Source organism: Carassius carassius, chromosome 4 (assembly GCF_963082965.1).
Source record: "Carassius carassius chromosome 4, fCarCar2.1, whole genome shotgun sequence".
Classification (NCBI taxonomy): Eukaryota; Metazoa; Chordata; class Actinopteri; order Cypriniformes; family Cyprinidae; genus Carassius; species Carassius carassius.
The window spans coordinates 38,890,099-38,917,344 of record NC_081758.1 but is presented as its reverse complement, the minus strand read 5'-3'; the positions used below and the strand labels follow the sequence as shown (position 1 = coordinate 38,917,344).

The 27,246-nt window shown below is 35.4% G+C and overlaps 1 protein-coding gene across 2 annotated transcripts; it reads left to right on the top strand.

The window, feature by feature from the left end:
• Window positions 1-643: 643 nt before the first annotated feature.
• LOC132140005 (scavenger receptor class F member 2-like) lies at window positions 644-26,498 on the top strand. 2 transcript variants are annotated; one of them, XM_059548755.1, is made up of 11 exons: window positions 644-1,401; window positions 4,748-4,806; window positions 4,879-4,980; window positions 5,914-6,433; window positions 7,547-7,765; window positions 8,321-8,449; window positions 9,288-9,391; window positions 13,367-13,481; window positions 16,285-16,409; window positions 23,560-23,709; window positions 24,841-26,498. In XM_059548755.1, exons 1-11 carry the CDS (start codon window positions 1,247-1,249, stop codon window positions 25,929-25,931), a joined length of 2,769 nt encoding a protein of 922 aa, XP_059404738.1. In that variant the 5' UTR covers window positions 644-1,246; the 3' UTR covers window positions 25,932-26,498. The 2 variants fall into 2 exon arrangements, with proteins under 2 accessions (XP_059404738.1, XP_059404739.1); XM_059548756.1 differs by lacking the exon at window positions 644-1,401 and adding an exon at window positions 3,747-4,137.
• Window positions 26,499-27,246: the final 748 nt, after the last annotated feature.

The following is a 27,246-nucleotide window of genomic DNA, read 5'->3' as shown; positions in this document are numbered from 1 at the left end:
ATATAAAATATTGTTCGCTTATTCAAACTGCAAAAAGTTTAGGTCCGGGATCTGTACTATAATTTTCAATACAAAAAAACTAAAAATAAATTGTGTATATATATATATATATATATATATATATATATATATATATATATATATATATATACACACATATATATATGTGTGTGTGTGTGTGTGTTTGTATAATGCCTCATAAATGAGAGAAATCTGTTAAGGGGATAGATCAGTCGAAATGCAAGATAACTAATCTACGCAAAAATGCACGTAGTATAGATGTTGCCAACCCATCTGCTTCAAAGTAAATAAATAAATAAATCCTGCTTTTAAATAAAATTCTTCTGTGTAAAAATATTTGTACTGTGTGACTTTAACCCATATTAGGCCTATAAACCATAATATTTAAGTTATATTGGAACGTCAAGTAACAAAGACTAATCTATTTATCGGTTTACTTTTGTTTATTTACTTCTAAAATGCCAGTATTTCGCTTTTATTGGTTATAATTATGGGTAGGTTGTAATTATTATATTACATAAACAACAAAAGTGTATAGGTAAACTTGTGCGCTTTGACTGGCAGCGTGAATGCGCTTGTGCGTTAGTATAAGTGGGGATGGATGGGTCCCAAGCAGATTCTATAGTCACACCCACTCGATGAGGAGCTGTTCGGGTGGTTTCGGTCAGATTTTAGGAAACCGCTGCACGCCAAAGAGAGCAGGCGCACCGAATTCCCAAGAGCCAGAGCCGGAGATAGGATCACTAATTAGGAATTTCCCTTCTGAAAAGAGAACAACGACCCGTTTTAAAGTTGCCTTTTGTTTTTCAAAATGGACGCACATAAAGTTTTGCACAACTTTTTTTTCTTGACACATTCTGAAGCAGCACATCCTCTCTGAAAATCTGCATTTTGGAAATATTATCGGAAAAGTGGGGATATCAGGGTGTCAGAAGTTTCCAGCAATGCACCAGTTACATCCACCAGTGTTTGGAGCGCATAATAAAAGCAGAAGTTCTCTTCAGGAACTGGGGCTGGACGGAGGGGATAACAGTTTGGTTTTATAACTTCTGTGCGCCCTCTCCTCCTCTTTTCTCTTCTCTGCTTCAGCCTTTGGAGCCTGAAATAGAGTGGATAAACGATTTATGCGGATAAAATAACTTCCCAGCGATTTAAGTCGACGGTTTTGCGACTTAGGAGATACAGAATAACCCGTCTGAACTTCTAGAAATTGTAAAGAAAAGGAATGCTGAGCAGAAGAGGCGCATGGAGAGATGCTGTTTCTTCTACCATGGATCTAAAGGGAACTTTAGCAGTTTTACTGCTTTTGCTTCAATGCTTGAGCCCTGTTTTCAGTCAAGAACTCAATCCAAAGGGTAGGAACGTGTGCAAAGTTCCAGGGTAAGTCGATGAATAACTTCTAGGGGGGAAGGAAATAAAAGAAAGCATTAATGTCTTACGAAAAGCAAGCAAGAACAAAGGCCTTATGTGAACAGGTGTGAAACTCAAATTTCATTAAATCAAAGTTTATTAAATGCATTCGTGATTAATGGCAATTAAACACTATTTATCTGAGCTTCAGGAAAACAGTTGTGAACATGTAGGTTATTAGAATATTAAATAAAGAGTTGCATTTAAAAATGACAGATATTTTACATTAATCTCTATTTTTAAAGTTATAGAGTTAACGATAATGCTAAGTTGTATTATATTTTTTTGATTTTTGATTGTTATAAATTAATAAAATCATAATATATATATACTTGAAAGTGTACAGAAATAAGTGATTAGTGACTTCTAAAACTCCACTAAAGCTGTTTGTTGTTTGTGATGTTCTTAGTGATTTGAATGTGATGTGTGTCAGTCATCCTGTTTCACATCAGGTTCACTGACACACATTGAGGGATAGGGGGCGACACCAAATATTCAAGCATTGAACCACTGAAGTCGTGGCACAGTTAAGATATTGTATAAAAGCCTACGTTATAAAAATAATAATAATAATAATAATAATAATAAAAACAATAAAAACCCTTAATTGGAATTAAAATTATTATTACATCGCATGCAAATGTTTTATATTAACTTAAAGGACAAAAACAAGCATCAAAGCATCAAATATATGATAATAATCTTTCAGTTTACTATAATCCATTCATTATTTCAGAGTTTGAAGCAGAAAAAAAGACCTGTACAGTTCCAGAGTCATTACAGATTGTAAACACTTTCCAAACCTAAGCACGGAGGTCACTGAGGGTTCGTCATCTAGCCACAATATACCATACTGTATCTATGACCTACCTTTCATTAAAGGGAGAGAATTCATCTGAAAATGTAAATTCTGTCATCATTTATTACCCTCAAAACATCTTTCAGTTTTGTTTGTATTTTATGTTGTTGTTTTTCACCTCTTGAACACAAAATAATATTTTTTTTTTTAAGAAGAAGAAGAAAAAGAAAATGACATTAGTTGCTGTTATCCATTGGCTTCCATAGTATTTCTATGAAATACAATGGAAGTCAATGGCTACCAGTAACTATTTGGTTATCATCCATCTTGTTGTGTTCAATAGGAGGAGCAAATTCATCATTTTTGGGCCTGTCCTCATGCAGCTTCAAAAATTTACGTTTACAAAAAAAAAAAAAAAAACTCAACTAAACCTTCTGCAGATCATCTGCTTCAAACTATGAGTTATCAACAAAAAATGAGTTATCAACATGTCAAAGAAAAAACCAAGTGCATTTTGTTTCACTGGGCATTTTAGGGGAATTCTACTAACAGTGTTAAATGCAGACTGGTTTACCCAGTTGTTTACAAGTTTGTTTACTTTCTGATTACTTGATCTAGATGGCTATCACTGTACTTGAGATCTGAATGGAAACCACCAGATACAATCTTGTGTGTATTCTCACCAACCACAGACGTTGACAGGAAGTTCATATTCGTTTTACAAAATTGCTCCGAATTTCCACGCAAAACTTTATTGTTGCTGAATCAGGATTTGCCCCCCAGCTGTTGACTGATGCTCAATTTCCATTTGTTTCAGCTTTATCCCAAAGTCATAGCTTCACGTTCTGGCTGTGGGCTGTATGCTGGGTTTGACACAGAGCAGAGAAGTCAGGGCTGTGGTGTAGATCATGTCTGGCTAAGACACGCACACAAAGGCTAAACAAACGCTGACTGAAGGCAGAGAGCGGCCCCCACGCTTCAGAGGAAGCCAAAGTGTGGACAAGTCTTCTCTGGGGTCACATGTGGAGGAATATGAGGGGCGGCATATGTCTTATATCCAAGGAGCACTTAGAGAGTATTACATTTTGAGGGCCACTTAAAGTAGAGATAGCGGGGATCATTTGAAAGGTTTAGAGAAAAGTAGGAAGAAAATTTTGTTTTTCATGCATGGAATGATAGAGAGTTTTAGATGAAACTGCTTTTACATGTGTTTTCCATTAAATCACTTGATAAATAGTACACTACAATTAAAAAGAATTTTTATTTTTTTTATGTTTTTGAAAATATATCTTACACTCACCAAGACTGCATTTATTTGATCAAAAATACTGATACTGTAAAAATAGTGAAATATTATTGCAATAAAATAACTGTTCTATATGAATATATTTTAAACTGTAATTTATTACTATGATGAAAAAGCTGAATTTTTCGTAGCCATTAAAGTAATACATAAAAGTATTAATATATTTCAAAAATTGACCCAAACCTTTAAATGCTATTAGTCTGCAAACATGTTGAACCCTTCAGATCCATTGTGCTGTGTTGCTCATATGGGAGACATGGGTTCAATTCAGGCCCTTATTATGTCCCGAACCCATTCCTCTTTCTTCCCCCCAATATTTTCTGTCAAAGAAAGGCATGTAAGTTGCTGCAGCAGGCCTGTTGTGAGTTGCTTTGAATAAAACATCCATCGCAGACACATGCAAAATTCCATTGTGATCATATGTGATGGATTAAGAGCAATTCATGCAAAAAGTAAAACTTCTGTCATCATTTACTCACGCTCATGTCATTCCAAAACCATATGACTTACTTTCTTCTGTGGAACACAAAGGAGATGCACAATGACTCATGCACTATATTTCAGTTCTTCTGAAGCCATGAGACAGCTTCATGTGAGGAAAGTAAACCAAATTTAAGTCATTAATCACTGAAAATGTATTCAGAATTAGTGCATAAAGAACTACAAATTAGATTTCTTCTTCTTTTTTCTTTTTTGTTAATAAATATAGACCTTTTATATTTTGGATTAAATCAAACTCAATTTAATATTCTGAAAAGCTATGTCAAAGTTTTTTTCACTTATCAATTAATGTGGAGTCCAGACTGTTTATTGGACTAAATGACTAGCCTAATGAAGGACATTTGCATTACTAATCAAATCAGGCCTTATTTTGGATCCAGTCACTGCTGAGAGGGCGGAGAATGGAATGAATGCTTAAGCTTGTGTTTGTGTGACTGGATGTGAATCAGTATATGTTTGCTATCTGAAACATCTGCGCTTGTGAAGCTCTGAAGAAGCTACAGATGGCATCCAGACATCTGCAGTATTCCTCAAGAGCCACATGCTTAAATATCTTGTGGACAGATGAAACTTTGGTCCGGGAATTTGCAAAATATGCTGATGCAAATGTTTAATGATCGGCTGTCATTTTAATGAAATAAAGAATGAATATTCCTTAACTAATAAACCAGTGCACTTAACTTTACCTTGATTTTTCATGTATTCATCAGGTTACCAGGGTTTATGTGTTGCAGTGGATGGGCGCAGCAAGGCGAAGAGTGTTTAACACGTAAGTTTCATTTCCTTTATGTTACGGTCACTTTACATGATTTATATCTTGATTATGTCCTTCTCCCCTCAGCGCTTTGCGAAGGTAACTTCACTTGTAATGAGAACGAGGTGTGTGTCCGACCAAACGAATGTCGCTGTCGTCATGGATATTTTGGGGCAAGTTGTGACACAAGTGAGTTTAAGCACTTTTTAATCATTAAAAACTAATTTTTGCCTTTTACTCCACGTCAGTTAGCTTTAAGGTCATTTATATGATATTTTGCAAATATATGCATTTAAAATTTACAAGCTTTCTTTTTCAGGTAAATGGCTTAAAACACTATATCCGTATTTTTGTCCAATAAATACTAAAAAGCAATAGCAAATCAGTCAAATCCTTCTCTTATGTCCCTCTCCAAATTCTTCTTTTAAAGGCAAGTACTTCAAAATAAGAAAAACTGTGTGGAATAAAAAAATAAAACGCTGTGAACATTAGCAACTCAAAATTGACCCAATTCACACTGTTTAAGCATGTCTCGTATTCTAAAAAGAAATATCATAATCTTTCGTAAAGTTCATTCACTTCTGAAATGACTTTTCATTTCTAAAGACAGAACAAAGACCGTAAAGAAAAGAAAAAAATATATATATTTATTTAGATTTATATATTTTTTAATTTAAATTAATTCCAATTTAAAAGGTCAAGGTTTTTTTTTTTTTTTTAGAAATTCATACTTATTCAGCAGGGATGCATTAAATTGATCACAAGTGACAGTAAAGATATTTTTTTAAACAGAAAGCATTTAATTTAATTGTAATATTATTACTGTTTTTACTGTATTTTTGATAAATACAGCCTTGGAAGAGACTTATTTACAAAATATTAACAAAAATCATCGCCAACCCAAAACTTTTGAATGGTAGTATATAGACAGTGTTTTACACTTTTACGAGAAGTTTATTTACAAAATAGACATTTCAGCCATGTTGAAAGAATATTTAACTGACCAGTTAGAATGTTATAATCAACATAAAATAATGTCTAATATACTTTTACAACAACCTGGAACAATTATTTCAGCTTCCCAGTTGCACAGGAAACATTTATTTTTTTTGACTCTTCTAGAGTGTCCCGTTCAGTTCTGGGGTCCAGACTGCAAGGGCTTGTGCATGTGTCACCCTAATGGTAAATGCAATGATGTGACCGGGAAGTGCACGTGCTACCCAAACCGCTGGGGTGAGAACTGCGAGAAGCCCTGCAACTGTCAAAAAGGGAAATGTAACCAGGAGACGGGCAAATGTACCTGCCACACCGGTTACTGGGGGCCGCAATGCAACAACAACTGCTACTGCAGCATCAACTCGGTGTGCGACCAGAACACGGGCCGGTGCATCTGCAACCCCGGCTGGTTCGGCCGGAACTGTGGCAATCAGTGCATGTGTAACAACTCGCCTTGTGAGCAGTTTTCAGGCCGATGTCAGTGCAGGGAGAGGCTCTGGGGTCAGCACTGTGAACGGCACTGTCAGTGCATGAACGGCAAGTGTAACCCTGTGGATGGATCATGTACCTGTAAACCCGGATATAGAGGAAAGCTATGCCGGGAGCCATGTCCAGCTGGGTTCTATGGACAGAACTGCAGAAACAGGTGAGGAAAAAAATATAAGAGTCCCTTATACTTAATATGGCTGCATTTTTTAAATCAAAAATACAGTAAAAATGTAATATTGTGAAATATTTTCTATTTTGAAAAATGTTAATAAATGTAATAATTTTTTTGATGCAAAGCTGAATTTTAAGCATCATTACTCCAGTCTTCAGTGTCACACAATCCTTCAGAAATCATTCTAATATACTGATTTACTCCTCAAGAAACAATTTGAATTATCAATGTTGAAAAAAGTTTTGCTGCTTAATTTTATTTTATTTATTTTTATTTGTGTGTGTGTGTGTGTGTGTGTGTGTGGAAGTTGTGATGTTTTATCATACAAAAGGGGTTAATTCTTTTTTTCAGTAGGGGAGCCCTAAATTGATAAAAAGTCACAGTACAGTATTTATAATAATAAATATTTATATTTCAAATAAATGCTGTTGTTTTAAACTTTCTATCATCTGTTCATCAAAGAATCCTGAAAATAAACCATAAAGTTACCACATAATGCAGCAAAAACTGAAGAACAATTATTCAGAATTGAGCACCAACAATAAAAGTGTCAAATCAGCATATTTCACTATATTTTTTCAAAACAGTAAAATAAATAATAATCATAATAAAAATAATAAAATCTGTATACAGACTTTGGTGTTTTGTTCAATTTTATTGCCATAATATCATTGAAAGAAAAATTTGTTTTTGTTAGTTTTGCAATGCAGATGTATAAAAAATGTTAAATCAAGATACAATTACTTGAAAAGCAAAATGATATATTGATAAGACATTATTTTCTGAATAATATATCAAAATTAAGTGAGTTTAAAGAAATAAAATAAAACGTCCAAAGGGCTAAGAAAAATAATATTGTTTTCCTTTTAAATCAAGTTGAATTTTTTTTACCTCATTGACAGATGTTTGTTCTTGTTTTAAACAAACTCACTTTGATTAAAAATAATAATAATAATTATTATTATTATTTAGCAAGCAATTGTACCCTGATTTAAGAATGTTTAGATATTCCTACTGGAGTAAGAAAACCATTTTAAGTATATTCTGATTTTGACTGTACCTGAACCATTCGGTCTTTTCTTGTTTCTATTGATCTAGGTGTGGCCACTGTAAAGGCCAACAGCCCTGTAAAGTGACGGAGGGTCACTGTGAAACCTGTGAAACCGGCTGGAATGGGACAAAATGTGATCAGATGTGTGCAGAGGGTTACTTTGGAGAGAACTGTAAGGATCAGTGTCCACCGTGCAAAGATGGTCACTTCTGCAACCGCATCGACGGGAAGTGTTCCCACTGCAATCCCGGCTGGATTGGAGATCGGTACACAATTTCGGCCATTGTAGCTAACTATTAAAAAGTTGAGAATGCTACTGACAGAGCTATTTATTTACATACACTGCATATCTGCATTTTCAGCATCATTACAGTCTTTAGAGTCACAGAATCTTTCAGAAATTATGTTAAAATTTGATCAATTTAACTGCATTCTTGCTAAATACAAGTATTAATAACATTTAAATAAGAAATAAACAAATTTTAACCCCAAACTTTTCAACGCAAGTATAAATGTTAACAAAATAAATAAATAAATAAAATGTTAAAATGTCAGGCAAATAGTAGCACAATCTATAATACTAATATTTGCAATTAAGATAATTATAATAGTGCTGTAAACCAACTTGATTAGTGAATAAAACATAGGTATTTGCTGTGAAATGTCATTCACAAAAGTAGAAGAGTACAAAGTTTTAGTGAATTCACCTCTGAATTCTTTTTATATGTTGATCATTAAGGTGTTTTTTTTTTTGTAGATTGTTTTGATGAAAACTGAAATAGTCTTTGAAATGACCAATTGTATAACCTCTCTGTATTCAGCTGTGAGGTGCGCTGTCCTAATGGCACCTATGGAGAAAACTGTGAAAAAGACTGCAGCCATTGTTTTAATGGAGACTGCCATTTTGCCACAGGAGAGTGTCTCTGTGACCCTGGCTTCTATGGGACATAGTAAGTCACGTCTGAGTCATGCACAAATTTAGATCATCTTGATATCTAGGCCTGTTTTCATTATCCAGTGAATCACAGAAAAAACAAAGACTCATCCTAAATGGTTAAAGGAGAGTAAACTTTGCTAAACAGGACACCAAAAAATGGTTTAATATGCATTGATTCTTCTTAAATGGGCACTAAACATGTCCATCACAGAAAGGTTAACAGAGTATCAAAAATGCTTTCCTTCTGTTATAAGGGATATGTTTTCCTCAAAAAACATATAATTATGTGTTTATTTGGTACTCCCCTGAGAATCACCATATATAATAATAATTGTAAGACTTATTAATATTGATGAGTCTGAATCCCTTAATGTTCAGATTTCACTTAAACTTTGTTCAGAATATAATTTCAGTCTTATAGTATCTATTTTTTGGTTTATCAACTTTTTATTTGTATTTAAAAACATGCCTGCATTGGCAAATCCGAATTTTCCATGTCACATGATCCTTTGGAAATCATTCCAATATGCTGATTTGCTGCTTAAGAAAGATTTATTACTTATCATTATCAATGTTGTAATAAAAAAATTTTCTTTTTTTATCAGAAAGACACTTTAAATATTCGGTCAGTTTCAGTTCAGCGTCTTTAAATGAGAAAAGCTGTTCTTGTTTCATTCATTGAAAATGCTCAATTCCTCTTCCCTATTCTTGCATTTCCAATATCAACATAATTGCATGTAACTGCCTTGTTCCATTTTCACTGGAAACTCATGTTGCTATGTACACAGTGCTTATACTGATTCATTTCATCACTGTTTTTTATGCACTCTTGGTATTTCTCTTAATTTTAGCTGCAACCTGACCTGTGAGTTTGGTCAGTTCGGAGTGAACTGTGCCCAGACCTGTCCCTGTCATGACAAGAACTGCAACCCAGTGTCAGGGGCCTGCAACTTATGTAAGAAACTCTTCCTACCTCTCTGGGAAAAGCAAATTTAACTTCTCAAGCTTTTTGTTATTTAATTTGCTATGGAGACACAGCCGAACTGCTAAAGTGTTGAGACATACTTGTGGGGTCCAACATTAGTCACTTTTTTCCATTACGTAAAGGGAAGGGGGGAAATAGCTGTCCAGTTGACACCAAGGTCAACTCAAGATTCAACCATTTGACTCACTACGTATTTGTGAGCACGTCGCTTACTAAAAGTGGAATGAGATGTTTAAATACAGTAAATGCAGCTTGACATCATGTCATGATCATTATACGCAATTTGCATTGTATTACAGCCATCCTGATTTTTTCAGGCAAAACAGTTTTCGTCAATGGTGCGCAAAAAGGAGAAGAAAAGGAGAAGTTCAAACAGGACGAAAAACTTTAAAATACCATTAAAGTCTTTCAAAAAAATTATTTTCTTAGCCATTAATGTCGTTTTGCTTTCCATTAAAACATCCTTAATATATATATATATATATATATATATATATATATATAATGCATTTAAGTATAAGGTATTCATAATGTACATTGTATTGCATTATATGTTTGCATAAATAATTGTAACCAATGTTAAAATATGTTATACTATTTGAAGGTTTGTTTGTCATGTTTTAAAGCATTATGCTTTCTAAAGGTTTAGGAATGAATAGATGAGTCTTATAATATTAAATGTGGATACAATTATTCATATAATACATTATAAGGTGCATTACAAGGCAAAATTAATGCAGTAAAACTATTTTTTTAATACATTATTTATAAAGTCTTTAAGTAAAGTGTTTCCATATTTTTCTTACCCCTTTGACAAGTAATTTTTGTTGTGTTAAGCAAAAGTTTTGTTAGTTTTATGCCTTAAACAAAATATTTGCCAATGTGGTAAGAAAAATACATTTATTTCCTATATGTATGCTCTGATTATGTTTAATATATTTTTGCCAAGGAAAATAACATTTTTATAACCTAATAAAATCGTTCACGGAACATAAAATTTGTAGCTAGGATGCTGATAATAAAAAAACTAAAAAAATAATGTATTTTTGGCGAAGCATATGATTTGTGTGCTTTATGCAAAGTCGTCAAAGCCATTTGATTGCTTTGTGTGAGACCCGTAATTCAAGTCATTACTCACTACTCATTTGAGAAGTGTATTTATAAAGTTCATTAACTTTAATGCATCATAATCTTCAATATTACTGGATTAAGTTTATTCCTAGATTAAAGAATGAGGTAAAAATCATTTGTTTTTCTTCAAAAAAATAAATAAATAAATAAATAAAAACTATAAGAAACTTGGTGTGCAGGCAAATAAAAACACAGTTGCTATTGGTAACATGCTTGTATAGTCCTCACTATGTAGGTCACAGCCGTAGACAGCAGCAGTTTAACATGGCGGCCCTGATGGTGTTTCCAGAGTGGTGTCTTATTTTTATGACTGTGTTTTTTGGCTCATTTCCTGCCTGCTCGTCGAGTTAGTGAGAGCCGAGGTTGTTTCACACAGCTGAGAGAAATACTACAGGAAGAGAGTGAGAGAGACAGTAACTAGAAAAGGTGTGGGTCAGCAGAGGTTTCACAGGGACCTGAGTGAGAAAGCAGTAATGATGTCATCGTGGCCGACCTCAATGAGGCCTTGCTTGAATGCAGCTGTGCTTTCATGTGCCCACACCCCACACTACACCCGGACAGAGCTCCACACTTGTGACAGAATTAAGAGCACAAATCAGAGAGTCAAATAAGTTGTCAATCTGTTATTATGTTATCAGTTTTCAGTTGGCTTTTGAGTAGCAAATGTTTGCACAAGAAATATTATGAAAGGAATATTTGGGTTCAGCTGAAAATCATTTATTTTGAGCAAAAAGGAATAGTTTACACAAAAATTAACTTTTGCTAAAAATGTACGCACCCTCAGGCCATCCAAAATGTAGATGAGTTTGTCTCATCATAGGAAAAGATTTAAAGAAACGTAGCATTACATCACTTGCTCAGCAGTGGATCCTCTGCACTGAATGGGTGCCGTCAGAATGAGTGTCCAAACAGCTGATAAAAATATCTCAATCCTCCACTGGTAATCCACACCACACCAGTCCCTCAGTGAACATCAAAAGCTGCATGTTTGTAAGAAACAAATCCATCAAGATGTTTCTAACTTTATAACAAGCCTTTATCCATAATATTAAGCCTTTTTCAGCGAAGAGGTTTGCTCGTCAGAATCAGGAGAGACATATTCACAGATTAAGCACCGTTTACAAGTGAAAACGGACCTAAACAGGAATAAATAAATATGTTGGTGGATTGTGATGTGTGAGGACAATAATTATGGACTCATATTTTGGCCAGAAGCGATGATTTAAAGTTAAAATGCCTTAATGAAGGATTTGTTTCTTACCAGCACACAGCTTTTCACTGCACAAGATGTTAATTGATGGACTGGAGTGGTGTGGATTACTTGTTGATTATTGTGATGTTTTTATCAGCTGTTTAGACTCTCATTCTGACAGCACCCAGCTGAAGGTCTGGAATTCATGGAAGCTTTCATTGGCCAAGGGTCACCCATGAGGCCATTTGCTCGACATGTCAAACAACCAATCACAGTTCGCTTCATTCATCTTCACTTTTCAAGGCGTGAAAATGTCACCACAACAGACTGGTGTGTAAAAAGAAAAAAAGAAAAAACCGGACGTATTTTAAAGATTCTATGCCGCAAACTTTCAATATTTCACATACTTTTAGAATCCAACGTTTAGTCGACCCTGATAAGCGCTCATCATCACAGTTGTAAATGCTACAGCTTTCTTCTTTTGTGAAGGGGTTTGGCGCCACACTATCTTTGTTTCCAGGCGGAATATTAAAGAACACGACACACACATCTCGCAGAAATTTTGTAGAATTTAACCAATCCGATGACGACTTCGACACTCCTGAAGTATTTCCACTTTTGTGTCCCATATGCATCATGCCTGAGGCTGAGACTACATCTTAGATAACTTGAGGTTGAGTAAATGTATTGCATTATTAATTTATTAATTTTTTCAATTTGGGTGAAGTATTCCTTTAAAATTGAAGTACAATGGCCACACAGATTTAAATAAACAAATGCCTTTGATAAACTGTGTATTACATAAATAGTTTACAGCCTGCAGGATCTGTATATCTGGGTTTAGTTTAAGTTTCACTTTTGGACTTTTTGAATTTGTGTAAATATAAAAATTACATAGCATAGCACCATTTTTTCACTGTATTTTTTGTCTGGATTATCCAAGGCCAGTAATTATTTCACCCTCATTTTGTCATCCTCACCAGTGCTAAATTAAGCATCCCAACATTGTCTTTGTTTATGAATGGAAGAGCCAAATGGCCACACTTCATGCTCCAGTGATAATGCCTGTTGGCAACAGATGCAATGAAGCCACTGGCAGAAGTCCTGCATCTCACAGGACACAACTGCTAGCTGTTAAACTCCTGAACTGGTGTGGTAATTCATTTCTGTACAATGTTCTTTAGTAAGCAAAATTTAAGGAAATGTAAAAGCTGTTTGACATAAAACAACATTTGCAATGATGCAACATGAAATTATTCTTAGAATCAATTAGAAAAGATCTGGAATTATTATACGGCTCTTTGGAAGGCTTGATTCTGATTGATCTGTTGCCCCATTGTGCAGGGTACTTATGAAGATCATTTACTATCATGTTGTGTAGTCACCAGTATCACCATCTTAAGAAGACTAAAAAGGTTTATGTCTCTTTAAAAATGTATAAGATTTGTTGAGTAGGCAAAACAAAACTGCTTTTTGCATTAACAAGAACTGGTTAACTTTTGTGCAGCCATGTTTTCACTGAACGGCTGAAAAGTCTGTCTTAAATAAAACAACTGAATGCACATTTGAGGTTTTGTGGTAAATTACAAACTTTACCCAACTTCGGTCTCTCTTTTTCTCAGATCCCAATCAGCGGATGGGAGTAATAGCTGCGGGAACCCTGGTGACATTCCTGCTGGTGGTTCTTCTCTCTCTACTGTGCTGCTGCTTTCTCTGTAGCAACAAAGACAACCGCAAGTAAGTTTCTAAGTCCAGTTCTAACTAAGTCCCGACCTCCTGAATTAGAAGTTAGAAGTCAGTAATTTAGATTTTAGGAAGAGCTTAAACATAAGGCCTCATTCAAGAACCATGTAAAATGGACTTTCACAACTCTCCTTCGGATTCACAGATGCTTTGTAAACCTCAGATTTGATAGGTGAATGTGTCTGTTAATGAATTCCAATCATTTATAAATAGGACCCTTTCATTATTTGAGTGGTTGGATGAAAAAAATTGGCTAAACCGGTAGCATGAGTTGAGGTAGAACTACTTTGAATACAGTAGAACTTATATACTTCACTTTTAAATTCAAGAAAATGTAAAGAACATTAGAAAAATTATTTACAGTGTCAGATATATCCTTCACTAGCTAAATAATCAGAAATACTAGTTTGAACTCAAACATATTACTGTTCAAAAGATTGGGTCTTATTCTCAACTCTATTGCATTTATTTGATAAATGTGTTTTAAATTGATATAGTTTTACAATACAATATATTTTCTATTGTAATATATTAGAACATGTAATTTATTCCTGTAATGCAAGGCTGAATTTTCAGCATCATTACTCCAGTCTTCAGTCACATGATCCTTCAGAAATTAGTCTAATATGCTGATTTCATATTATCAAAGTTGGGCTGCTTGATATTTTTGTGGAAACCATGACATATATATGTATATATTTTAGGGATGCAGCCATACTGGTACCGTTATCGGGCCCGATACTGCGCTCCTGTACTTGTACTAGTAAATATGCCAAGATACCAAAAGCTGATACCCACACAGTGTGTGAATATAGCTGTGTCCAGAAAAAGAAACACTGACAACAAAACAACAGAAAGTTGTTATTAGAGATTAAGGATGTCTATGAAGTACATGTAAGTAATTAAAATAATGTTAAACATTTAATATTTACACCTGTATAGCGGATGTGTGTGAACTGATAAGCAGAGCGTGCTGAGTGGATTGCATGCACAGTGACACGGATGCGTGAGCTTGTCGAGTGATTATCTTACAGACATCACTAGAAAGTTTGTAGTTTGGTCGGATATGTCAAAAGCAGACAAGCAAAACAGTGCACAAGTTGCTAAAGTTAAATGATGGTAAGGAGAGCGAGAGAGAGAGAGAGAGAGAGAGAGAGAGAGAGAGAAAGAGAGAGAGAGAGCGAGCGAGAGAGAGTCCGAGAGCGCATTGTTGCATGATCATGATTGCTATTCGCTCCATTAGTGCATGCATTTGGATTAAAACTAAATGAAAATCTAAAACAAACAAATTATAGGGGTATTCACTATAAACAATATTTATTTTAAACATCAAGATTAAAGCAAAAGTAAAACTAGCAGACTGTGTGAAATGTGCTAAGCTATCCACCTTTTTCTTCAACGCGGAAGTTAATCTATGGGTGAGAATTCCAGTTCATTAGCCGCTATAGGAAAATAACGAGGAAAATAACAGTACAGTAAATGGTAAAACAGTTTGCACTACAAACCAGTGTGCTCATAATATAGATAATACATTAAAATAATATGATGAGACACACCGACTTTCAATATCAAGCAGCAAAACTAACTTTTTTGTTTAGCTAAAAATAGCCGGACGAAGTGGATGCATATGAGACCAGAAGCTAGACCCATAGAATTTACAAATGGCCGCCCATTTTTACGATAAAAAAGAGGTGGATAAGTGTCTCTTTCATTCTGCACAAATGCAAAAGTGTGCGTGCTGCACATGTTTAGCTTGCTTTAAAATTATGTTTTTTATTCGTACTGTGCACGTGACGCAAATTACATCACCAAAATAGAACGTGCGCACTCATATAATGTATAACGAGTGGTTCCCTGCATTATTTTAGGAAAATGTTTTGTGATTACAGTATTGAGCTGCTGCAATGGAGCAGCTCTAATGTGCCATTAAAATTAAAAGTAACAAAAGCTTATACAATAAATTTTAACAGGTATAATTAAGTATAAAAATAATTGAAGGAAATATCTGTTACCTAAATGAAGTCAACTAACATGATTCTTATTTTGTCTCTGTACAATACTGTTAAAATACAGGTTTCGGTATTTGCAAGTACCAAAAATGAAAGTATCGGAATCAGATTTGTTCTGAAAAAGTGGTATCGGTGCATACCTAATATATATATATATATATATATATATATATATATATATATATATATATATATATATATAAATGAAGTAAAATACCTAATATATATATATATATATATATATATATATATATATAAAGTTTTGTCATTATTAATAAAACAGCTTTAAACAATTAATCTGGAGTGGTTCTGCTCACACTGTACAAACTATTTGTGAATTTAACCGTATCTGATGATGTCAAACCGGCCATATTCTGCGTCGAAGGTGTGAACGTGTCCTTTGTGTCTCGCTCAGACTCACTCTGTTCTTATACCCCTGGCAAAAATCATCTTTTAACAAAGCCTGTCATCAGAATTGTTCACAGTTCGCTGAAGTGAAAGCCTCCTCTGTTGTCTGCAGTCAGTCGGGAAAACACAAGCCTCTCGTGTTCTAGAAATCACAGTCTGCTGTTTTCTTAAACTTTCCACCTTTTCTAAATGACTGAAAAACTAGAACGTAAAGACCAACTGAGCCTAGATTTCCTTTTTCTTCTTCATTTGTACATCATATCTACATACAATCTCGATGCCGTTTATACTAGAAGGCTATTAATCTAACACACATCTACAATATGCGATCCATTTCTAGTCAGTGTAATGTTGGTCTAACGTCACCCTTCCTCTTTCAGCCCTGACCAGGAAAACTCCACCAACAGCAAGAAGGCCAAAATAATCCTCTGCGGTGGATTCAGTCGAATCAGCACCAAACTCCCCAGAATCCCTCTGAGAAGACAAAAACTACCCAAAGTTCTTGGTATGTCTTCATTTTCCATCATCTGAAATTACGTATGGTTTAGGTCAATGTGTCATGAATAAACAGATCAATGCAAAAGATGAAAGATGCATTTTATATGATGTGCCTGATATTTAGTCTTCAGTGGTTTAACAAAACAAGTATATTACAAGTATACATACTTTTCATATTAGAGCATTACTTTGATGCAAATCTCCCTCAGCCTCAACAGACAGTGACATTTGTATCACAATCATATAAAAGTTGACTGACTAAAAGTAAATTTTTATCAAACCAATTATGAAAAAAAGCCTAATATTTTTTATTGTTCCAAATAAAATTACTATATGGAGAAAAACTATAATTATATATAAGGGGCCAACCTATGAAAGCACGTTTATGAAAGCTACAGTAGACAAAGTTAAAGGTATTTTAGAGATATCAAAGCTTTAACATCAGTAGAATCTTTTGTAGATACAAGTTAACATTTATACATTTTACTTGAACCAGAAACAGAAGAAAATAAATATAAAACTATGTCTAAGGCTAAAGGAATTTTGTCTTTATTTTCCAAAAAAAAAAAAAAAGAGTTGTGTCATCAGCCAGTTGGCTCATTAATATTGATCGATTTGCCATGAGATACCCTTCAAATGACTATTTTGAATGTGCCTTGATGCCTCTTTCTATATTAAACCTATGAGTAGTAGCATGTTGTAATTTGACTGAAGCATTGATATTATTGTAAAAATTTTGAATTGTATTAATTAAATTGGAGGCAAAACCAAAAGATAGCCAAGGACTATAAGAATAAATTGAAATTCAATGGAATCAAAATTTAGAAAAATCAAGAACAAGCAGGAAACTGTTTAAATCGGAGTAATGTAAAATATCAAGAACAAGTCTAATATTGCTTAAAATAGTTCTGTCTATCAAAAAACCTGATTGACATTCATCCGTTTCTGAAACATTTAATCTTCTTAGCAAAAATCCTAGCTAATATGTTGTAGTCGTCATTTAGGAGACTTATCTAAAAAAAAAAGTAAAAGTGACATACAGCCAAGTATGGTGACCCATACTCAGAATTTGTGCTCTGCATTTAACCCATCCAAAGTGCACACACACAGCAGTGAACACACACACACAGCAGTGAACACACACCCGGAGCAGTGGGCAGCTATTTATGCTGCGGCACCCGGGGAGCAATAGGGGGTTTGGTGCCTTGCTTAAGGGCACCTCAGTCGTGGTATTGCCGGCCCGAGACTCAAACCCACAACCTTAGGGTTAGGAGTCAAAGTCTGTAACCATTAGGCCATGACTTCACCATGACTTATCACCAGTTTTCTAATTGAGAATGGTCTTTTTGAGGTTTAGGGATCACTTGTACAAAAATCAGATGGTGCGCATACTATTCTGGTGTTGCAAAATTTGCATTTCTTGCACTGTTTGCGGACCCTTGCATACACGTAAAAACTGAAGTATAGTCTGTCCTTCATCACACAGTGAATGCTTTTGGACTCTCATGATGCGTTTTTTTTTTTTGGCATACTCAATGTCAGCGTGTATATTGTTAAAACATTTACGATATTGCCATAGACAATAAATACTGCACACCCCTAACTGAAACAATTTTGCCAAATATCCTTTTTTTATGTTTCACGATATAAGGATCGAATTTTTGGGTGAAACATCCCTTTACTCAAATCATTTTTTGGATGACTTAACCCTGTGGTGCTTTCAAATCATTGTTGCGTTTGATTGAGTGGTCTGTCAAATCAACTTCTGGCTCAACCAATGTCATGAGCAGAGGCAGATAGGGTTTTATTTATGGGGGGTGGGGGGGGGTCTATTTGGAAGGAATCATAATTCAAGCAATTCCCTTTAGTTCTGCTACTGCTTAGGAGCTTCAGTCGGATTGAAAAGCACTCTGCGTTGACCCAAACAAAGTCTTTAGGGTTTCATCTGAATGGAATGCTTTGGGTGCACATTTTATTTCCCTTGGCTCCCTGTGAAGCTTCGAGTCCCAAACAGACATTTGTTTTCTTATTCACCGCATTTCTCCCCTCATTTCCCTATTTCTTGTTAAAACAGACGTCTGGGATCTGACTGTTCTCCAATCAAAGACTCCTCTGTTTTTGCCAGGATGGAACCCCTGTGTGTATTTTTTGTGGTTGGGGAACTGTATGGCTGCAGCTGCCAGGAGTCCGTTTTAGAGAGAATATTAAAGTGGCCATGAAAACATATACTTTTTTGAGGCGGTTTATTTGTGATATTAATTTTGGACTTGCATTCGTCTCAGGGACTGAATCATAAAAGACATGGCAATCTTAAGTTGGGACCGCCGAACATTAAATAAAGTGAGTTAGACTTTTTAAATAGAAAAATGTGGGTTAGTTTAGCTGTTTAGCTTTACAGCTGTTTTGCTTTAGCATGCACAAATAAGAGAGGTCAAACAACTAGACCAATTCACATTGAATAGACCATGCTTTCTACATCTGAATGATTCACTTTTAAGGGAAAGCTCACACAAAAATAAAAACTCCGTCATCATTCGCTTATACTCATCTTGTTGCGAACCGGTGGGAAACAAGAGACAATTTTAGCAAATTGCAGAAGCTGCTCTTTGTCATACCGGGGCTGTCAAGTTCCCAAAACAACAAAAAAGGAGCATAAAACTTTCCCTTCTGAAGTCATAAATTACTTTTGTGGAAAAAAATAAAAACGTTTAACTCTAGTCCTCAAATATCTTACATTTGTGCATATACAAAGTTAACACGTTGCAATCAGATACTAAATAACTTGACTAATATCCAAAATGACATCAAATTAGGTATCATATCTGAAGAAAACAAGACTCACAAAAGTGAGATTTTAGAGCTACGGTAGAGATTTACAGCCCCTGGTCACTGTGTGCTTTTGTTTCATGGAGAAAAAATAAAGCAGTCTGAAAAAAATATTATTTGGCTCTGGAGAGGGTAAATGATGACAATTTTATTTTCAGTGAACTACTTCCATTTAGCTTGCACTTGAATATGTCTGAAATATCATTGCATATATATGAAATTGTACATATCAACATACAAAAAGAAAGAAATAATGAAAATAAATTTTGACACTTGTCACACTTGAATATATCTGAATGTCATTGCATTAAATAATAATAATAATAATAATAATTTAAAGCAAAACATTTAACAAGAAGAAGGCTTTATATGATAAAACAGTAGATAATCAGTTTAAAATGAAAAGTATTTAGACAGTAAATTGTAGAAATTTGTATAATGTGCATACCTAATATGATTCTCTACACTGTGGTTAGTCTGCTAAGACACCTGTGTGAACTTGAGGAGAACTGACTTCATAGATCCACTAAAAACACTGAAACACCAGCTGACTAAAATGATTTATGCAAAAATTAAGAAAACAAGAGCCCTAATATTTGTCATAATGCCTTAATGCAATGCCATTTTATGTGACTTAAGTTTCGAAGAGAACCATTTGGATCTTGAGTCATCTCCAAACCACAAGAACAAATCCAGGTCACAATCAGGGGAACAAGAGCTGATTTCCTATATTACAAAGAACAAGGATGGCACAGTTTTAATTAAAACACACAATGCCCCAGTGTATGGGTAACAGGCGGTCACGGGTGAGCACTATTTAGTTATTTAATGACCAAGAGAAAGCCCAGAGCCATGCTGTCCTCCAAGAGACACATGCTACCATGCTAGTTTACCACATTACACAAGTTAAGAGTCACTGCCATCAGAACACAGTAAAGAAAAATCCTCTGTAAAACAATAATGTCACTGTTGGTTAGGGTTGAGTATGGCCTGCAGATTGTTTCAGTAAAACCCCTCAAGCTGTAAAATCCTGGAAAGACAACAAAGAACAAGCAAGCAGTAAAATGCAATCAGAAGATGTACTTTAGCTGAAGAGATAAGCTCTCGAACACAAACCATCCTTAGACTTTATGAGAAAAAATGAGTTAGAATGCTTGTAAAGCGTCTGATCACTTGACAAATCAAAAAGCTCTAAATGACTTGGGGACTGCTGAAAATCAATGCAAACTGTTTTTCACACTCACTCTTGATTGGTAAACAATTGAGGTTTGCGATAACATATGAGAGGAAGAACCGAAAGCGAACACAGATGTAACATCCAGCCCGTTCTCTTCCCAACCCCCCTCCAACTCTTTACTTCATGGGAGGAGTTCTCTCTTACGCTCTCTCTTTTTCCTCTTCCTCCTTTTTCTATTGCAAGCCAACAGTACTGCTATCCTAACTGGCTGACTGCAGCAGTGAGGTCTGCAATTTTTGTCTTTTCTTCCCCCACTCTTTGTAACTCTACCCTCATAGGAGAGTGAGCGGGGGGGCTGGGGGTTCTTCAGACAGGAAGTGACCGAATTTACCACAGAATGTTTTAGGGCCCTTTTTACTCATACATACAGCTAGTAATGACAGATTACAGAATGAAAATTTTAACCCCTTCATATCCTTGTGACCTACATTCTTTCTGTCAATGATTTAGATGAGCAGATTAGGAAAAACACAAACAGCCGTATTTAGCTGATTCTCACAATACCTGTCAAGAACAAGTCCGGGTCATATTTCACTCCTAAAACAAAAGAAGGAAATCTAGAATCTAGTCTATTTTAGGCCAATCACAATAAAGCACAACTTTTCCGCTAATTCCCACTACTATATTGTATATATATATATATATATATATATATATATATATATATATATATATATATATATATATATATATATATATATATATACACACACACACACACACACACATACATATAAAGTACTGAATTTGACAAAATACTGATTAAAAACTCTCATGGTGATTTAACAGAACAATAATATTGTACACTGTACATACTGTAGTTTTATCTAACCAAAAATAAATATTGAGAATAAATTACACAAAAAAAGGAAAGGAAAAGAAAGGAAAGGAAAAGGAAAACAACATAATGAAAACATTACATATTAAGAATTTTGGTGAGTGCTTAAACTCTCACATATTCTCATATATCCCCACATATTCAAAGACCAATGAAACACTGTAAAGAACCAAGCCATGAACAAATGTTCCTCTTGATGTAAATTTATTTTACTCCTAGTCTATAAACATGTTTCTGGAGAGGCGTTAGAGAGACAGGCCACCTGCTGCCCTCCACCAAAGTAGTTTCTGCAGCTGTGGGGACTAGTGCAGCTGGGACATCCCAGTAATGCACTTTTGTCCAAGGCCTATATAGCACAGAGTAGGCAGCCAGACCGGCTAAGTCTCTGTCTTTGACAAGACAGCAGTTGTTCGACATCAGTAAATCGCTCTTTAACAGCACTGTGTCTGTTTGCATGTATTCCTAACATGTATGCCATGCCATTTCATGGTCCCACAGAGGCATCATGAATTTGCATTATCAGAATACTTGTGACATGAACAGCAGTACACAGAGAGGAGATATTCCTTTGGCATTTCAGGAAAGGTCTTCCAGCATCTACAGCTGTTTTGGAAAAAGTATATAGTATGGAATGTAAATTGTTTCACTGAAGGCAAAAATCCAAAATTGCAGTTTTCAATCTCTGCGGTTTTCACTGCTATGTGCTGTTGAAATGTTTATTTTTGCAAATATACTTTTAAAGCTCTTTTTCCACCCTGGGAGAATGTTGGAAGAAGCCCTTTGCAAGCCGATTGCAAAAGATCTAGTCTTTCTAGATCTAAAGCACATATGCTACAACTCAACATGAAAGTTCACTTTTTTTTCAGTCTTTGAGTTATTGTGTTATTCACTTTATGAGTGTAGAAGCTAAACTAAACAACCTGTATTTGTCAAGTGCTGAAAATCAATCTTTCGCTGTGTACAGTAACTCTTTTTGCTGGTAGTTTTAAATATAAAAGCTACTAGCAATTGAAGCCACAATGAAACAACATTTTCAATACTTAAGCAACTGATGTATTTCAGAATGAAACTAGATATTTAATAAGCAAAAATGTGGATTAACATGTCTGATCCATTAGGAATTGACTAAGACCAAGAACATGTATAAAATGCTAAAGAAGTCCATTTTGAATGCATGCTAACTTGAAAGAGATCTTCTGATCTTGCCTAGGAGGCTTTGTGTGGCTAAATCTATCTATCGTATTTTACATATTGTCACAATTATGGACCTTTAGATTGTTTTCTTTCCTCATGTTTCCCTTTATCTAGTTTTTCCCATATTTTGATGAGTTTATTCCGTTCACCTGTGTTCTGTTAATCTAGACATCAGTCCCTTGTTTGGATTAGTATAAGTGCTCCCCGTACGGTTCTTTATGTTTTCCAGTATTGTTGATGTTACCCTGTGTGTTAGACATTCTTTTACCGGTGGATTACTATTAAAAGGATTTGTTTCTATTATCTTCATCTCACCTTCATCATCCTTGCATCTTGTGACACACACACAAAAAAAACTACAAATAAATGTATAGAAGTGGGTGTTTGCGTATATGATTTGTATGCAATTTATAATTGTATAAATTATAGAGTAAAAAAGGAAAGGTAATTTAAAACTACATAAAAATAAAAAAATAAAATTATTTACATAATGCATTACACTGTAATTACTATATAGTTTTATTTTTCTACCTGAACATTGCTATTGAGAATAATGGAAATTATAAAAAATAAATAAAGTACAACATCTGGAGGCCTAACAAGATCTTTGAAGGAAATGTGCTTTAATTTCACAAAAATAATGTCACATAAGTTGCAACCAGTTCAAGTCACATAAAACCAGTTTGTGCTTGATTTTTTGCTTTTAAACAACATGGTTATGTTGGTCCACCAACACCAAACTACCTCTAATTACCAGTACTAACCCTAAGCATAATCTAATTTACCACAGTAAATTCCTAGCTCTTCAGATGCCCACAGATCATTCCAGTAGCATGCTTTGAAGTGTAGCATTTCACTCATGTGCTGTCAATGCTGGCTTTCATACAGATTATCCATGCTCCACTATTTGGCCTTGTCGTTCACTAATTCAGAATGTAGAGCCTAACATCATTCATCACATATGTTGTCAAAGAGCCTTTGTGTGTTGTGGAACCCAGGGAGCCTTCATCCACTGATCTGACCTGACCTCTCTGTTTGTTTTCCCCTTGTCCAAACCCTTAGTCACCCACCACGATCCTGAGAACACCTTCAACAGTATTATCGAGCCGCCCTCCTTGGTGGACCAGCCTTCTCCATCATGGTCATCCCAGGAGTCCTTCTCTTCCTTTGAGACGAGCGAAGATGGGCCTGTTTACTGCATACCCCACGAAGGTGAGCAGGAACTAGTGCAGATAAGCCATCTGTTTATGCAACATGGAAAACAGATAAGGGAGTTAAGAAATCTCCAGACAATTTTACTAAATTACCCCATTCTGTGGTAAACGGTTGCCCTCTGGGTGCATATATCACGTGCATTAAGATAATACAAACAGTAAATGCTATAAATGACCAAGTCAGCAAATGCAGCACTTTCAGGATGTTACTCAGGATTTTCTGAATAAACTATGATGAGGGAGATTGCTGGAAAACGGTTTAATCTTAAAGTACAGTTTTAGTGTTTCTTAAATTATGCAATATTCTTTAGGTGTCCTTATAATTTTATTCTAGTTGTCTCTATAATAATCTATGCTCGTTTAGTTGTTTTTAAATATATATATATAAAATTTAAATAAATAACTTTGGAAATTATTTAAAAATGGACTTCCCAACCCCCATTTCCCAATTTAAAATGAATTTAAAACAGTTAAAAATAAAACAATTATTTTACATAAAATACAGTGAATACGTAAAATACAGTGCAATCAGTTCGGACATTGCACAGTGCTCATTCAATAAATGCACAGCTAAACAGATGGGTTTTGAGTCTAGATTTAAATGTGACTAGTGTTTTAGCACATCTGATCTCTTCTGGAAGCTGATTCCAACTGCGGGCGGCATAGTAACTAAAGGCGGACTCCCCTTGTTTTGTGTGAACCCTTGGTATTTCCAACTGACTAGATCCTAATGATCTGAGTGCTCTGTTAGGTTTATATTCAGTGAACAAGTCTGCAATATATTTTGGTCCTAGGTCATTGAGTGATTTATAGATGAGTAAAAGTACTTTAAAATAAATCCTAAATGTAACTGGAAGCCAGTGTAAGGACCTGAGGACTGGTGTGATATGCTCAGATTTTCTGGTTCTAGTCAGAATCCTGGCAGCAGCGTTCTGGACGAGCTGCAGCTGTCTAATTGTCTTTTTGGGGTCAGACATTCTTTCCATTTTTTTTCTTTACATGTTTTCTTTTCATTTTATAAAGTCAGAATGTTTGATATAAAGTTTGAGATGTTTAACAAGCAGAACTAAGACTTTACTAGACTTTACTTTTCTTCTCACCTTTTCAATTACTCTGTTGCATTTTTCAGAGACTACGAATGACACCTGTAACAAGCAAAATTCTAGCACTGTTCAAGAAATACCACTGACCCCCATTGACGATGACGCAGGAGAGTACACGTCCCTCAAAGACATGAAGCAGTACATTAGCGATGGGAGCGAGCAGCCTCTCCTGAAGTCTTCAGACAGCGAGGGCTCCACCAGTGGTTCTGAGTCAACCACAGGAGCTGTTTACGCCCATGTCGCCCGCCTTTCCAAACACTCCAAAGAGGAGGAGGACAACGCCTCACCGGAGAAGACGAAAGAGAAGACAAAACCTCGTCCTCCAGACCCTTCAACCAAACCGAAGGTGTCTTGGATCCACGGAACATCTGGAACCAACCCAACAGAGCAAAGCCAGACTCCATCACCGCATAAAGAGAATAGGAAGAACAAATCAGAAGGTTCTGGAAAGGTGGATGAGAAGCAGCGATCAAAGGAGAAGTCAAGCAAGAACCATGAAAAGCATCAGGATGCTAAGAAAGCAGATGGACCTGAATCACCAAGCAAAAGCAAATCTCACAAAGCTTCGGATACCATTGAGCACCTCAATGGAACATTTCAGAATGCCCTGAAGAAGATCGGAAACTTCCACTCGGACAAGAAATCAAATGACATCAACAAAGATCCACCCAAGAGCCCAAAGATCATGCATCCGCATATGAACTCTGAGGCCGCCACGCTGCTTGCGGCTCAGCTGAAGGAAAAAACCCAAAGCCTTAATCGTAACGAGGGTCTCACTGTGGGCATTAAACCCAATGGTGTATCAACACCTCAAGCCAACAGAGAGAAACCCACCCCTCCTCAAAAGACTAAGCGGTCTGCAACTGGGACCAACAAGCTCCTTCTTCCCACCTCCGGCAACCTCCAGAAGATGGTGGCTCCTATTTCAGACTCTACCCCTGAACCTAAAAGCCCAGAAAAACAAGGAGTCAATGGGACCAGGGTTGAAGGAGACACCACAGCAAAGAAAACACCCATCAAAAAACCACCAAGAAAGAAAGGAAAGGAGGTAACACTGGAGACGGAAGGCAAAACCACTCCAAAGACGGCCATTATGCCACCTCAGACTGTCAAATAGATGTTTGATCACATTGGTGTGTCCATTTTTGAGAATATAAACATACATTTTTTCTTTCTTTAAACATTATATAGGAATTGAATGGATTTTCTTTTCTTTTTTTAAAGGACAAGCTGCTTTTATGATTTAATATTTTGAAGGATTGTGGTTCTCGTTAACTCTTTGAATACCTGGAATCGGAAACAACGTTGTGGCTGGTGTACAGTTTTAAAAAGGAAGAGTAATTGAATTTAATGTATTAAGCTCATGTTGTATGCTCAATTTTGCATATTCATTACACCACGTCCAAAGAGAGATTTTTCAATGCTTTCGTAATTGTGTGATCAACAGGTTTTTGTGTCTGAAAGGTTGAATTTAGCACTGTATTCAAATGTATAAATAATGAACCAAAGGTACTTTAAAGGTATCTTTCACGTTCATCAGTCCTTCACCTTCATTCTTTTTAAGCTTAAAATGAGTGATATCTATTCTTGCTGTTGAAGCTTAGCACTAGTTTTTCCTTTTTCCATAAAGAACCCATAGTTGGTATTGCATTTTTAATAGGCCATATAATGATTTTTTGTTTGTTTGTTTTAATTTTTTTCTGGCTTTTAGTCTGTGTATGTTGGAGTTCAGGCTGTTTGCATGATGCTATAGCCCTAAAAGTTGAGAAAACAATTAGTTATACAGCCTTTCTCCTCTGGGATGGATCCTGTACACCGGGGAGTATTCAAATTCTTATCCAATAAAATCCAGTCATTGCTAAACTTCCTGTTGAAATAGGAAAAACCCATTAAAAAATGTTGGGGGAAAATGAAAATGCTTCAATCAGTTTGAACTTGTTGATATTTGCGTTAAAAATCAGCACTTAAATTATTCTTAAACTCAGTAATTATTTTATGCCTTGTAAATCTGACCTGCTTTTCTGTACATTACTGAACATTTCTACAGCATAACTATGGCATTACTATAGTGCTAACTGGCATTTAAAGAAAAATAATTGACGTACATTATTTATATATACACATACATACAGCTATTGCAACCAACTTTTACCATCGAATATTATTTATCCCACCAAAATTGTAATGCCTAAACGTCGTATCAAAGGGATACTCCACCCCAAAATGAAAATGTTGTCATTAATCACTTACCCCTAGTCATTCCAAACCCGTAAAAGCTTTGTTTGTCTTTGGAACACAATTGAAGATATTTTGAATGAAAACTGGAAGGCATGTGATTTTCCTATTGACTGGCAAGTAACTTACACTGTCAAGGTCCAGAAAAGCATGAAAAGCATCGTTAGAATAGTCCATCTGCCATCAGTGGTTCAACC